Here is a 13,672-nt window from a genome sequence, read left to right as displayed (position 1 = left end):
AAGATGTGTCCACTTGTGGGGAAGTCCAAAACTAGTGGATGCAAATCATCTTAGAATTCCAGTGCAGCAGAGGCCATTCAGCCCATCGAGTCTGCACCAACTCTCTATCGGAGTGTCTTACCCGGCCCTCTACCCCACCCTATTCCCGCAACCCCACACATTTCCTACAGCTAATCCATCTAACCTACACATCTTGAGACACTAAGGGGCAATTTGATCATGGCCAATCCACCTAACTTGCACATTTTTGGACTGTGGGAGAAACCGGAGTACCCGGAGGAAACCCACGCAGACATGGGGAGAACATGCAAACGCCACACAGGCAGTTACCTGAGGTCAGAATCGAACCCAGATCCCTGGAGCTGTGAGACAGCAGTGCTAACCACTGTGCCACCCTCAGTGAGAAATGTGAGAACTTCACAGCTAGATCCAATAAATATTTCAGGAGTAACCTCTTGACCCAGAGTGCAGTTGGAATTTACTACCATGTGGAGTAGTTGAAAAAAAAACGCAGATGCCTTTAAGTGCTCAAGAAGTAGGAACAGGAGTATGGCATTGATCCCAACAAACTTGCTCCACTATTTGTCAAGGTCATGGCTGATTTGATTGTGGCCTTCTCCCACTTTCCCATCTGCAGGCTCCCACCTCCATCCCCCCACCCTCCCATAACACTTGACTCCCTTGTCGGTGAAAAATCTAACTATTTAAGGTACAGTGGGATAAGTAGAAGAGGGAGGAGGCTGAGAAAGATGTGTTGATGGGGTGAGTACGGCAGGAGCTATCTTACACAGAGTTACATAGAATCCTACAGTGCAGAAGGAGGCCATTTGGCCCATTGAGTATGCACCAGCCACAGTCCCATCCAGGCCCCATTCCCATAACTCTATGCATTTATCCTAGCTAATCCCCCTGACATTCAGGGACAATGTAGCATGGCCAATCCACCTAACTCGTACATCTTTGGACTGTGGGAGGAAACTGGAGCACCCAGAGGAAAGCCACTCAGAGAATGTGCAAATTCCACAGAGATCCAAGCTGGGATTCGAACCCAGGTCCCTGGCGTGGTGAGGCAGCAATGCTAACCACTATGCCACTGTGCCCAACCATCTTGAGTGTAACATAAAAACCAGTCTAGACCACCTGGGCCTGAGTCTGTGTTGTAGATTTGATTTAATTCCTCGTGCTTCTATCTCAGGATAGAAGATTTGGATTGAAATTGCTTTTTTGGAGAGTTTCTGTTACAAATGTATTCCACAATCCATGCCATGTAACACGGGCCGTATGTTTTTAGGCAGCGTACAACTCTCCATTCAATTGGTTCTTACCTGTATATATTTTGAGAAACACTTGGTTTGAACAGGAAGTTGAGGAAAGATTTAATAAGAGCCATGTTTGAAGGGCTGGGAATTAAGGTTGGATGCTCCATTAGCACCACAGAAACGAGCTGTCACAACTTCATAGCTGGAGTTCGAATCCATCTAATGTAAAGAAATTCCAAGACCATTATTTGAACTTGATTTCTGATTGTATTCCTTCTGTCACCCAATCCAGAAAACAGCGGAAAAAGCTGCATGACCGGCTAAGACAGAGTCTCCGATCTGAACGAAACAACATGGTAAACCTTGTGAACGGGCCCCACCATACAAATCCTCCGGCAGACAATGTTCAGTTGGCAAATGTAAGTCGAGTTGGTATTGAGGTCCCCCTACCTGCGTTGTATGAGCGTGACGATGAGTTGCAGTGCAGAAACGTAGAAACAGGAGTAGGCCATTTGGTCCTTCGAGCCTGTTCCGCCATTCATTTTGATCATAGCTCATCAGAATCAGTATCCTGATCCCACCTTCCCCCCCCCCACCCCGATTCCTCCTTATGGGTCCCCCAACATGCAGCCGGTGCCACTGGGATTTGTCTGAGTGACGCCTCCTGTGTGTTACAGCGCTGCTTCCGATAAACCTGACTCTGGAGTAGTGTTGCTGTTCAGGCTGTGAAATTGTGGAGGAGATTTAGAATTGAAACTTTCACAATCATCGGAAGTTACTTTGATGCTTTAATTTGATGACCATTGCACCCACAAACTACTGAGTGAGATGTATCCAAGCCCGCTCTACCATTTTTGCAGTGTTAATGTAAGTCTACTTGGGACTAATAAATAAACTTTACCATTTAATACAGTCATGGCCAATCTGAGTGTGACCTCAGCTTTACATTCCCACCCACCTCCGATAACCTTTGACTCCCACGTGAGTCGCGAATTTAGCCATTTCTGCCATAACATTATTCAGGGACTCTGCCTCCACCATTCTCTGAGGAAGAGTTCCAGAGATTACGACTCTCTGAGGGAAAGAATTTCTCCTGAGCTCCAGCTTATGTGGGGACCCCTTATTTTTAAACTACGTCCCCTAATTCTCTCCCACAAGGGAAAAACATCCTTTCAGTATCCACCCTGACAAGCCCCCTCAGGATCTTATATGTTTCTTTAAGATCACATCTCATTCTTCTGCGCTCTAAGGGATATAGTCCCAGCCTGCCCAACCTATACCTCCCCCACTCCTTTACCACCATACCCCTCCCACTCCCCCCACTGCTGCCAGTGCTATATCCAGTTAACAGCAATGTGTCATTAGATACAATATAGGATTAATAACATTGTGTTAATGTGACAGAATAATATATCAAATTAATAGCTGTGTTAGTGTGTCAGTGGATGGAATACAGAATTAGCAAATGAATAGTGTAATACAATATTGGATTAACAGCATTATGCGAGTGTGTCAGTGGGTGTAATATAGAGTTAGCAGTATTGTGTCAGTAGACACGGTATGGGATTAATACTGTTGGTGCAGACCTTGCTCAAATGGGGCATATCCTGGCAAATGTCTCGGATTGAACTTTGTAACTCATTCCTCCGGTTACATCACTAGAAACGTGATTTGAGAACAGGAATTTCATGCATTCAGGGCCAAGTGGTCAATCTCCTCAACTAATGAAACAAAAGAGTAGAGGAAGAAACAGAGAGAACAATGGGAAAGGAAATGGCAACAGATTGGCACTTTCCTCGAGTGGCATTGCCAGGTTGGCATGGCCAGTTTGGCACTGTCCTTTGGTGCTAGGGGACTGTGCCAGGATACTGCATTGGGCTTGTCCCTCACCATCTGGGGGCTATACTTGCCTGTGCCCAACACGCTCATAACAACTGACTTTCATTTACGTTGGAGGGGTGCAGAGAAGATCATGTTCCGAAATCTCACCAGTGCAGGTCCCACTTTTTGTCTCTTGCGAGATTCAGCGACCATAATATGATTTGTGCCGGCAGCTAGCATGGCTGCTAAATCGTGGACAGGGGGCCAAATGGCCTCCTTCCTTCTGTATCATGAATGAGTCTCTGGTCAGCATCTTCTGGCCGAGAATTAATAAATGGTTGGCAATAAATTGTTGACCACAAAGTAACAGTGGTGATAAAATGGCCAAGATTAGGACAGTCCAAATGGCACAAGTTACTTGATGGACACAGGCAACAATAAGCCTATAAAATCAGGCCTTGTGGCACTGAAAACATTCCCTAGCATATCAAACAGCACAAAAGCCAAGTCATTATCCCTGTATTAATACTGAACATTATATAATTCACACTGGAAGGGTTTTATTTTGAGCCTTTCCCTACTGAAACGTACAATCAATAATTGCATCCCTCCAGTCTTGGTATTCATTCAAAAGCCAGCCTGGGGGTTTGAACAGAGAAATAGGATGTAGCAAAGAAAAAAAAATAACATTTCTTAATTTTTTAGACTGGTGGTTTCTGCGTGTCTGATTTTTTTTTTAACGCCTGCAGTGTGTTAATAGTCAGTGAACATGTCAGAAAGGATGTTAAACTGGTTGGCACGATTGAGTAAAGAAAGGCACGGTTCTCCGGCCTCCCAGCCGCATGTTTCTCGTGGGACGGGAGGTGGCATGTTGCTCGCTAGTGGCAGGACTCTCTGGTCCCGCTGCTGTCAATTGGCATCACCCCATACCAGCAGGAAACCCATGGGTGGGACTGGAGAATCCCACTGGCCTGATCGGCCAGAGAATTCTGACCACTGTTTTTGAAAAAGCGCGGACGTGCGCTAATATTGTCTCGAACATTCCACCAACCATGGACTGCTGTTATTTAATTTCCATTAGTGCCCAGTTTGGTGCCATTTCAATAGATTTTGTAGAGATTAGGAATAAAAGAGGAAGGAGACCTTAGCTGGAGGATAGTGTCTGTAATGGTGGTGAGTCACAAATGGACAGCATGGGTTTGATGGACCTGCTCGATGACCTTTTGCTGTTTTGAGTTTTCTTGTCTTCTAACCTCGTACTGTTTGTTTGCAGCAATATATAATGAAAAACCCAGGATCCACTGAACATGTCATTGAGCGAGAAACGGAAACCTCGTTCTCAACCAGTCACTATACATCGACGACCCATCACTCTACGACAGTTACTCACACACCCAGCCACAGGTATCTGGATTAAACAGCACTATTTGATCAGATAGCGGAGAACAAGAATCAATAGCAGAGATCTGCAATAAACAAAAAGGGGAAGCAGATATCACAGAAAGGAACCTCTATTAGTTGTGGACAACAGCCCTGGCAGCATTGCAGTTTCATCTGTAAATGTACCGTGGCTTAGCACTTCTGTCTCACGATGCCAGGGACCTGGGTTCAATTCCAGTCTTGGTAGTGTAGAACAAGAACCAATTAGCAAAGATCTGCGGTAAACTGAAGGGGAAGCAGGTGTCACACAAATGAACCTCTATTGGTTGTGAACAACACCCCTGGTGGCACAGTGGTTAGCACTGTTGCCTCACCGTGCCAGGGACCTGGGTTCAGTTCCAACTTGGGTCACTGTGTAGAGTTTGCACGTTCTCCCTGCGTCTGCATGGATTTCCTCCAGGTGCTCTGATTTACTCTCAAAAATCCAAAGGTTTACAAGTTAGGTGGATTGGCCATGATCAATTGTCCCAGAATGTGTAGGTCAGGCGGATTAACCATGGGGTTATGGGGACAAGGCGGGGGAGAGGGCCTGGGTAAGAAAGTTGGTGCCGATTAGATGGGCTGACTGGCCTCTTCTGCGCTATAGGGATTCTGTAGCCCTATGAACACCGGACAAAAGTGGATGGTTTCCGAGGGTGCTTTATACAATTGCCCTCCAATTATATTTTCACATTTTTATATCTGGTAAAAAGTCTTCCTCACAAATCTACGTCAAAGAAGTGACAATGTTTAGCTTGGAACCATCTTTTGCTTCATTGGCACTGATCACCTCAGACACCACGTTGGAAGAACCGAAACCCATCCCCTTACCCCCATCTCCCTTGTCCAATCTAACCCACTATGAAGACAATTATCTAAATGCCACTATAATTCTAATCTTTATAAAATACTGATACAAATTAATGAAAATAGCATTTATTAATATTTACAATCTATTAGAATGCTTATCGTGCAATTCCTCTTGTGCTTACCACTTGCCAAGTTCATGTTAATGTATTAAAAGCTGTCTATATAAAACATGCATTCTCCCCCCCTGTCCGATATAGGCACCGGAGCAGCCATACTTGTGAGGTTGCGGGCGGTGGGGGGAGCAAAATGGTTAAACTACAGTGTGACAAGTTTACATAGGCAATTTCCATTATAAATGTGAGCACACAAATTTATAGCAGGGTGCAACAATAAGATCCGACTGTGCAAGTTTAAAATGCGGACTGTTGTTATATCAGCACACTGGTCCAATAGTTCCCTGTCCTCTCTCTGCACTTCATTTGAAGGAGATGCCTTGTTACGTTGAGGGGAATTTTAACCTTGACGCATGATGTTGACTGCCACTAACTTTCCCCATTTTCAGTTCCATTGAAAACGCTACTTTACATCTCAGTTTCATCTGTCAATGTGCCAAGGAGAAAGGAACTGGCCCAGGATGAATGTGAAATTAACTCAGTCACATACTTTAATGTTCATGATGTGATGTGGTATCAATTTTAGTCTACGTTTGGCTGATTGTACCACACACTCTGGGCAGGATTTTAGGACCCAAAGCCAAAGGAGGTTTCCGTTCTGGGAACCTCTGGGGCAGGCGATGTGGTAGGTTTTCGGCCTCTATAGCTGGAGCGCCGTGTTGAGTTTGGCTCTTCGCTGTTTGATGTAGAGTTCTGAATCCACGAGGTAGCCAAGGTGACTGCAGATTGACAATAAGCCAGCACGTGACAATGGACAAGCCACACACACGAGGCTCAATTAAAGCCTACCGTAATGGGCAAATTGCATTAACATCCCCTTTATCTAAAGCAATGCACTTGAATGCTGCTTCAACAGTTGAGTGGGCCTTTGAGGCATAGTCAATTTGGAATGTGATATCTTGCTCCTGTCTCCCTGCAGGACCACCCACAATGCTCAAGAAGCCTTCAGCAGTCAATTCCTCCAAGGCTGCTTTATACAAGTCACCCCCCCTGCCCCCGCCACCGCCGCTGCTACCTACATATTGGTACATAAATATATACATGCTACATACATGGCTGTTGACTGACTGATATTCCAACCCTCCAGTGCTCCTCAATTGGACCATTCTCTAAGCCTCAGTGTGGATTCAAACCCCACCATAGCAGCTGGTGGAATTTAAATTCCTTTAATAAATCTAGTCTCGACAACTGTGACCATCAGACTACTGGACATTGTTACAAAAACCCATCTGGTTCACTAATGTCCGTTAGAGAAGGAAATCTGCTGTCCATGCCTGGTCTGGTCTACACGTGACTCCAGACCCACCCAGCAATGTGGTTGACTCTTAACTGCCCTCTGAAGAAGCCTAGCAAGTTCAAAGACAATCAAGTTCAGTTCAAAGGCAATTAAGAATAAGCAACAAATTTGTTTTTAGAGAATAAATATCCTTTTGCCAAACTTATTGAGACAAAGATGTGCCAGTTAGGTGGATTGGTTGTGATAAATTGTCCATTAGTGTCAGGGGGATTAGCAGAGTAAATATATGGGGTTACAGGGATAGGGCCTGCGTGGGTCATTGTCAGTGCAGGCTCGATGGGCCAAATGGCCTCCTTCTGCACTGTAGGGATTCTATGGTTTTATGATTCTATGAAATGCCTGCCTTGCCAGCAATGCCCACATCCCACGTAAGAACATAAAACATTGCTGAAGCCCCTTGCTTCTCCTATAACGATGTGTCTCAATAACTTAGACGAAATTATTCTTTAAAATCAAAGGTGTGGTGCCAATTACAGCTGGGAAGAAGCTGAAGATCTCCCTCTGTGAAAATAACAATGTTGGCTGAGTGCTTTACACTGTTAACCTGACTGAGGGATTTAAAGATGTTTCTCTTTGTGTCGGCCACAGTTGGAGTACAGGCCAAACGGAAAGTGTCATCTCAGACAGCCCCTCCGTGCTTGTAACATCTTCAGTAGAAACCAGCAGGCACACCAGCCCAATCAATCACCGAGGGCGACTCAACGGCGTGGCAGGTCGGCGAGAGATGCTTATCTGCGTGAGGAACTCGAGAGACACTCCGGACTCTCTCCGAGATTCACCGCATAGCGAAAGGTAAGGCCCCGCAGTTATTTTTGTACTTTGTGGCTGTAATAACTGAGTGTACGGGTATAAGGTATAATAGTAACAGAGGACAAAACTTTAACTGGGAAGGGATGTTTGGCTGGAAGGTGAGATTAATGGCACAGGTTAGTCAGTAGGGAGTGAGGTTATTGCCCTGACCGTAGACGGAGATCTGAATGCAATTGTAGGGACCGAGGGCATGGCTGTAACCTGCACAACTCTTGAGATGTGCCAGTCTTGGCTCAGGTATTAGGTCTTGTGCCTTTGAGTCAAAAATCATGGATTATTGCAGAGGTTTGTACTCATTATCCAAGCTGACTCTGCTTCAGTGTAGGAAGTGCTGTATTTTGGATGTAGTGTCCAACTCTTCACTCTCTTGGGTATTTGTGAAAGATGTAATTGCACCCAAATTCTCCTTGTAATCTTCTACAACCTCAGAAGACCACAATCCTGGCAGCCCACTAACATGTCTCACATTCGCCAGCCCTCTGACCTCTTTGAGTTCAGTAATTAGCATAAATTAAAAATCTGTCACACGTATCAGGAATTGGACTACAAGTTCACTCCATACCCATGAAATGAGTAGCAAAGACTCTCATTCCCATCAGTCTCTGCTGGATTTGAACACAGTCTGAACTGTCCCATCTGTTCCTACAGAAAGACTTCTTCCAAGTTGAACAATGTTGTTGCTAATCAGGATTCAATTGCTGTCCCAAGAACAAATGGCTGTGTCACCAAATTCAGAAGGATGATATCAACTTGCAGTGCCACACATTCCCAAAAACTATTAACGGATCAAGAGGCAATTAACTGAAGGCTTGATTTCTGATCCAACAATTTGGACATTAGGAAGGATGTGAGTGTCCCTAACAGGGTACAGAGGAGATTTACTGGAATGGTTCTGTGCATGCAGGATTTAATCTACAAGTTTAGGTTGGAAAAGCTGGAGTTGTCCTACTTGGATCTAGAAACATTGCGAGGAGCTTTGAGGGGGGAACTAACTATCCAATTCGACGTAAAAGAGTTCTAATTCTTGTCCTTGTTATACATGCTTAGGCTGCGAGCCCAGATGCATAAAAACATTATCTTAGTAGGGATTTGACGACTGGAGAGAACTATTGTTGCTTGATTGGCATTTTTAAGGGGTCATAATAAGTTATTTCTCTTTTGTCACAGTCAAAATGTTTATTTGCCCAAAATTAAGAGGTTCAAAATGTTTGAAACCTTTATTATTGATACTTTAATGTTTTGTCTGATTGACACTTTTATACAGTTGCAGAGACATCAGTTTTGTTTTGTTTTCTGAGCAGTTCTGCTAATGCCATTGTTACTATACAATGGCATGTTTTCTGAGCAGTTCTGCTAATGCCATTGTTACTATACAATGGCATGTATAGTAACCATGTTACATATAGGGTGTATACTGGGTGAATGGGAATGGAAAGGCTATGAGTTGGCATGGGGGCTGGAAGGGAACAGCGGGGTGAGTTGGCTGGGCCGTGGTTTAACATGATTTGGAATGGAGAGTGGAGAGTGAATATGGAAGGCACTTGGGGAAGAAGGTGGAAGAGAGTATGTTCGGAGTGCTTAATTATGCTGGCTGCTTTTCCGAGGCAGCGGGAAATGTAGACAGTGTCAGTGGATGGGAGGCTGGTTTATGTGATGTACTGTACTTCGTTCACAACCTTTTGTAGTCTCTTGCAGTCCTAGATACTGCAGGAGCCATACCAAGCTGTGATACAGTCAGAAAGAATGCTTTCTAGAGTGCGTCTGTAAAAGTTGGTCAGAGTTGTAGTGGACATACCAAATTTCCTTAGTCTTCTGAGAAAGCAGAGATGTTGGTGGGCTTAATATATTCATATAGCTTACGCTCACCAACAGAATGGATCTTATCTCCAGTAAAGGGACAGAGAATCCTTTGTATAAAGGAATTTCTTTTTTTGTTGTTGCCATCTTCACTGGTGCTGTTATTACATTACAGGTTTGTCTCTGCCATGACCACCCCGGCCAGAATGTCGCCAGTGGACTTCAGGACCCCAATGTCCCCCAAGTCGCCCGATTCAGAGATGTCGCCGCCGGTCTCTAGCCTGACTATATCCATGCCATCGGTGGCCATAAGCCCCTTAATCGAGGAGGAGAGGCCTCTGCTTCTGATAACCCCTCCTCGGCCACGGGAGAAGAGGCAGGACCCTTACAAGCAGTACCGCAACTCCATCAAGGACAGTGGCAGCATCCCGGCCAGCCCGTTGAGGGTGGCCGAGGACGACGAGTACGAGACCACGCAGGAGTACGAGCCGGCCCTCGAGTCGCCCAAGAAAGGGGCCAGCAGCAGGAAAGGGAAAAGAACAAAGGCTAATGGCCACATTTCACACAGAATGGAGAGCGAGGGCAATCCAAGCTCCGAGAGCTGTAGCTCTGACAGTGAGACTGAAGATGAACGAATAGGGGAAGAGACACCCTTTCTGAGCATACAGAACGCCATGGCAACGAGCGTAGAATCAGCCCCTGCATACCGATTGGCTGAAAACAGGACTAACTCCACCAATAGGTACTCTACACAGGAAGAGTTACAAGTCAGGCTGTCCAATGTAATTGCTAATCAGGACCCAATTGCTGTCTAAAAATACATAGGTGCACCAGTAAAACTTTATTTTATATAATGAAGTACTCCGGATACTTTACTTTAAATTAAACATTTTATTTTATTTTAGCAGAAGAACCTTGCAGCTAGTAGAAAGTCTACAAGTTTTTATAGATTAAAATATATATATGTAAAAAAAAAGTTAGCATTCACAATACTAATGTGCCATATGTAGCGTTTTTACAGTATTTTAACACAGAAAGATATCAACGGTGCCTTCATGTTACTTTATGCTGAAAAAGGAGTTAGCACATCAGTTGCCGTTTCCTGGTACCTGCTACCAAACCTGCTGATGAGCAAAGGAATGTCCCAAGAAAGGAAGGTAATTTTCCTGGGGGGTGGAGTTTGGATTCTGGCGAGTTCATTGTCGACAACAGGAGGTCGGTGGGAGGGGGAGGTGATGAGAACGAAACCCACACACACACGCACACACATCATGTATAGGGATGAAGGAGATGTATCACTTTGATCTGCTCGTTCAGTAATGTTTCACTGCTGTGCTTTTGGATGGGAACCGATGGGTTATGAGCTTAAGCAAATCTCCCGATTTAAAAAGAGACCAGAAGTGGGGCTTAGCCAGAAAAAAAACACAAGAATCTGTGAGTGCCATTATCGAGGAAGTCTCTCACAAGCATGCTACAAACTTCATGACTTGAAAGTGGAGCTGCCTGAGGATTCTTCGAAAGGGAGTGTGTTCCCTCTGAGTGTCTGATCAGTGAAGTTGTTCAATGTGTTTGCTCAAAATTAGTTCATTGAAACGGCTTGCTTTCAAAAAGTGGTATCAGTATTCTTGGCGTTTTTGTAGGGTCACATTGTACTTTGCAAATAGTGCAACTTCTTGGGGAAACCAACACCCTATTGTCCCTTTTGAACCAGGCCTTTTGACTCAGTGTAGCTCTCATCTGCACCTCCCTGCATCGCTTGGAGGAGCTTTCCAACCACACAAATCAGAGGAGTCACCGCTTGGAACTAGGTTGGAAGGTCTTGGCAAGGAAGAGTGAGGGAGCGAGTCACTCAACTTGACTCAATGTCTTCCCCGTGCCAGTCGCAGAGTGTAGGACGCTGGCTAAGAGCAAGCAGATTGCAGTAGGCGGAGAAGTTTTGATGGAAGGATTCTGTTGCCCTCTGCATGAGAGTTTTGCAATGGCTTTCTGACGATTTAGAACAATCTGTTATACATTCTAGTTGTCACCATCTTCCTTTGTGGCATCTGCTGCTGCGGGAACAGGCCTCCATGTCATAAAACCTTTACTTTCATTGAACTGACACGGGATGTGGAAATTATGATGGGGCTGTGGCAACATCATTTGGGCGGCACGGTGGCACAGTGATTAGCATTGCTGCCTCACAGTGCCAGGGACCTGGGTTCAACTCCTGCCTTGGGTCACTGTCTGTGTGGAGTTTGCATGTTCTTCCCGTGTCTGCGTGGGTTTCCTCCCGGTGCTCCAGATTCCTCCCACAGTCCAAATAGGTGCAGGTTAGGTTGATTGGCCATGCTAAATTGACCTTTAGGATGGAATTTTCCCATCCGGCCCACTACGATTCCCAGACCATGCAAAGGTCCATTGACCTGGGGGCGGGATTTTCCGGTCTTGGGGCGCGCATGGCTGGAAAATCCCGTCAAAATGTTAGGGGGATTAGCAGCATAAATATGTGGGGTTGGGTGAAAGGGCCTGGGTGGAATTGTTGTTGGAGCATGCTCGAAGGCCTAATGGCCTACTTCTGCACTGTAGAGATTCTATGGTTCTAAGATGCTCTGTCGAAGACTAGGTGCAGACTCAATGGGCCTAATGGCCTCCTTCTGCACTGTAGGGATCCTATGATCAATTTGTTGGGGGCTCACAACACTTACAAGCTGTTAGAGATGCAGATTAGAGTCCACACCTGTTCAAAATACACAGCATTGAACCTGCAGTCAGCAAAAGGACAAAGTTTCTGATATCTTCCTGTGTTTGTGAAACAGACGCATTTAAAGCCTCTTTCAAATAAACTCTTTTTTTTTCTGTTTAATTGTGTACTTCATTATCAGTCCTGTCAACGTAGCTGCAACAATTCAGTTTCCTCTTTCAGTATGAAGAAAGCTGTGTGCCATCTGAACTCTCAATCCATAACCCTCTGCTTTCAAAAGACATCGCAGAGCTCGACTCTTGTCAAGAGAAAGGAAACCCAGAGGGACGTGTGGCTGTCAAAAATGATCAAAGCAGTTCCCTGAACTTAACCGAAAATTTGAATTATTCAAAATTGCGATAGAATGTTTATTATGATCAGCGCTAGTTCATTCTGTCACCGCAACACAGATGTGTCAGAAACTTCGAGTGTCTTGTCACTTCAAGCTGTCAAGCCTGTGTTTTCATTACTTTGAATGCTGTTGTCTTTTTACATCATTGTGTGCATGTTAATAATACAGAAGGATTGTGCAATGTTAACACTCCAATGGAATTTCTGCAGTTTTGCAATCGGCAGCGGGGAAGAATCCGACAGCTATTTCAAGCATCTGGTGGAACTAAACATTCCTTTCGTTCCTGATCCCGCTTCTGTATGTCTGATCACGTCAAGGGTGATCGAAACCTTTGGAAACTTTAGCTGATGGCTCAACTGATGCATGTATCCTCTATTTTAGACAGTGACATGGGTAAGATGGGACAGAGTCCAAACGGGGGCAATTGGGACTAGCCTAGCGGTTAAACAAAGAAGGACGGCATGGACAAGTTGGGCCAAAGGGCCTATTTCCATGCTGTAAACCTCTATGACTCGATTTTGTAAATGGCAAAGAGGTGGTTTTGTTTCATGGGTGGGGAAGTGGGGGGGATGTGGTGATGCTAAGGGTGTCAGAGATCAAAATGGACAAGCATTAACGGAGATCTGACTCTATCATTTCAAATTTGTCCTGAACCCCCCCCCCCCCAGACTGAGACACAGATGTCTGCCAGTTAACAGAGAACCGATCGTCCCAGTCTCGCCAGGAGCACCACCCGCCCCCGCCTCCTCTCTCCCAGGCACAGCTTCTGACAAAACAACACTCCCGGGAGATGAACGTGATTTGATTTCTTTAATCACCGAGCCTGTTCTCCGCCTTCCTTAGCCAACGTCGTGAAATGAACCTTTTCCCTTTGAGACCTTACACAAACGGTGGGTCGCAGAGACTGAAAACTGTAGGGGTACATTCAAAGACTGTTTTTCTTTGTTTTGGCCGGGGGGGTGGGGGGTGGGGAAGGAGGGGAGTTGGGGGTGGGGTGGGGGGGGGTGCTAGAGTGGCTGCGACAGTCTGCTGTGAAATTAGTTGAGAATTTAGTTGAGGTGCTTCCCATCACATGTTTACGCTGTTTGCAATCTGCTAATGTTGAAGCAGCACTGAGGTATAAATGATTGCCCTGAGTATTAAGTGTTACGGCATACAATGAGCATGGTATAATCTACCGGGGAAAACATGCATGTGACGTTCTAATTGTCC

General features: G+C 45.3%; 1 protein-coding gene across 5 annotated transcripts in view; it reads left to right on the top strand.

Annotated features, from left to right (window-relative positions):
* nrg1 (neuregulin 1) overlaps positions 1-13,410 on the top strand; it is a 204,323-nt gene extending 190,913 nt beyond the window's left edge. For all 5 annotated transcript variants that reach the window (XM_080195081.1, XM_080195057.1, XM_080195063.1 and 2 more), the window contains 4 exons: positions 1,552-1,678; positions 4,354-4,484; positions 7,368-7,571; positions 9,562-13,410. In XM_080195081.1, coding sequence (XP_080051207.1) covers positions 1,552-1,678; positions 4,354-4,484; positions 7,368-7,571; positions 9,562-10,201 — 1,102 coding nt within the window. In that variant the 3' untranslated portion in view covers positions 10,202-13,410. The remainder of the gene's footprint in view (positions 1-1,551; positions 1,679-4,353; positions 4,485-7,367; positions 7,572-9,561) is intronic.
* The last annotated feature ends 262 nt before the right edge of the window (positions 13,411-13,672 follow it).

Source organism: Carcharhinus amblyrhynchos, chromosome 1, assembly GCF_965287045.1.
Source record: "Carcharhinus amblyrhynchos chromosome 1, sCarAmb.v2.hapA, whole genome shotgun sequence".
Classification (NCBI taxonomy): Eukaryota; Metazoa; Chordata; class Chondrichthyes; order Carcharhiniformes; family Carcharhinidae; genus Carcharhinus; species Carcharhinus amblyrhynchos.
This window is presented reverse-complemented; position numbering and strand designations above follow the sequence as displayed.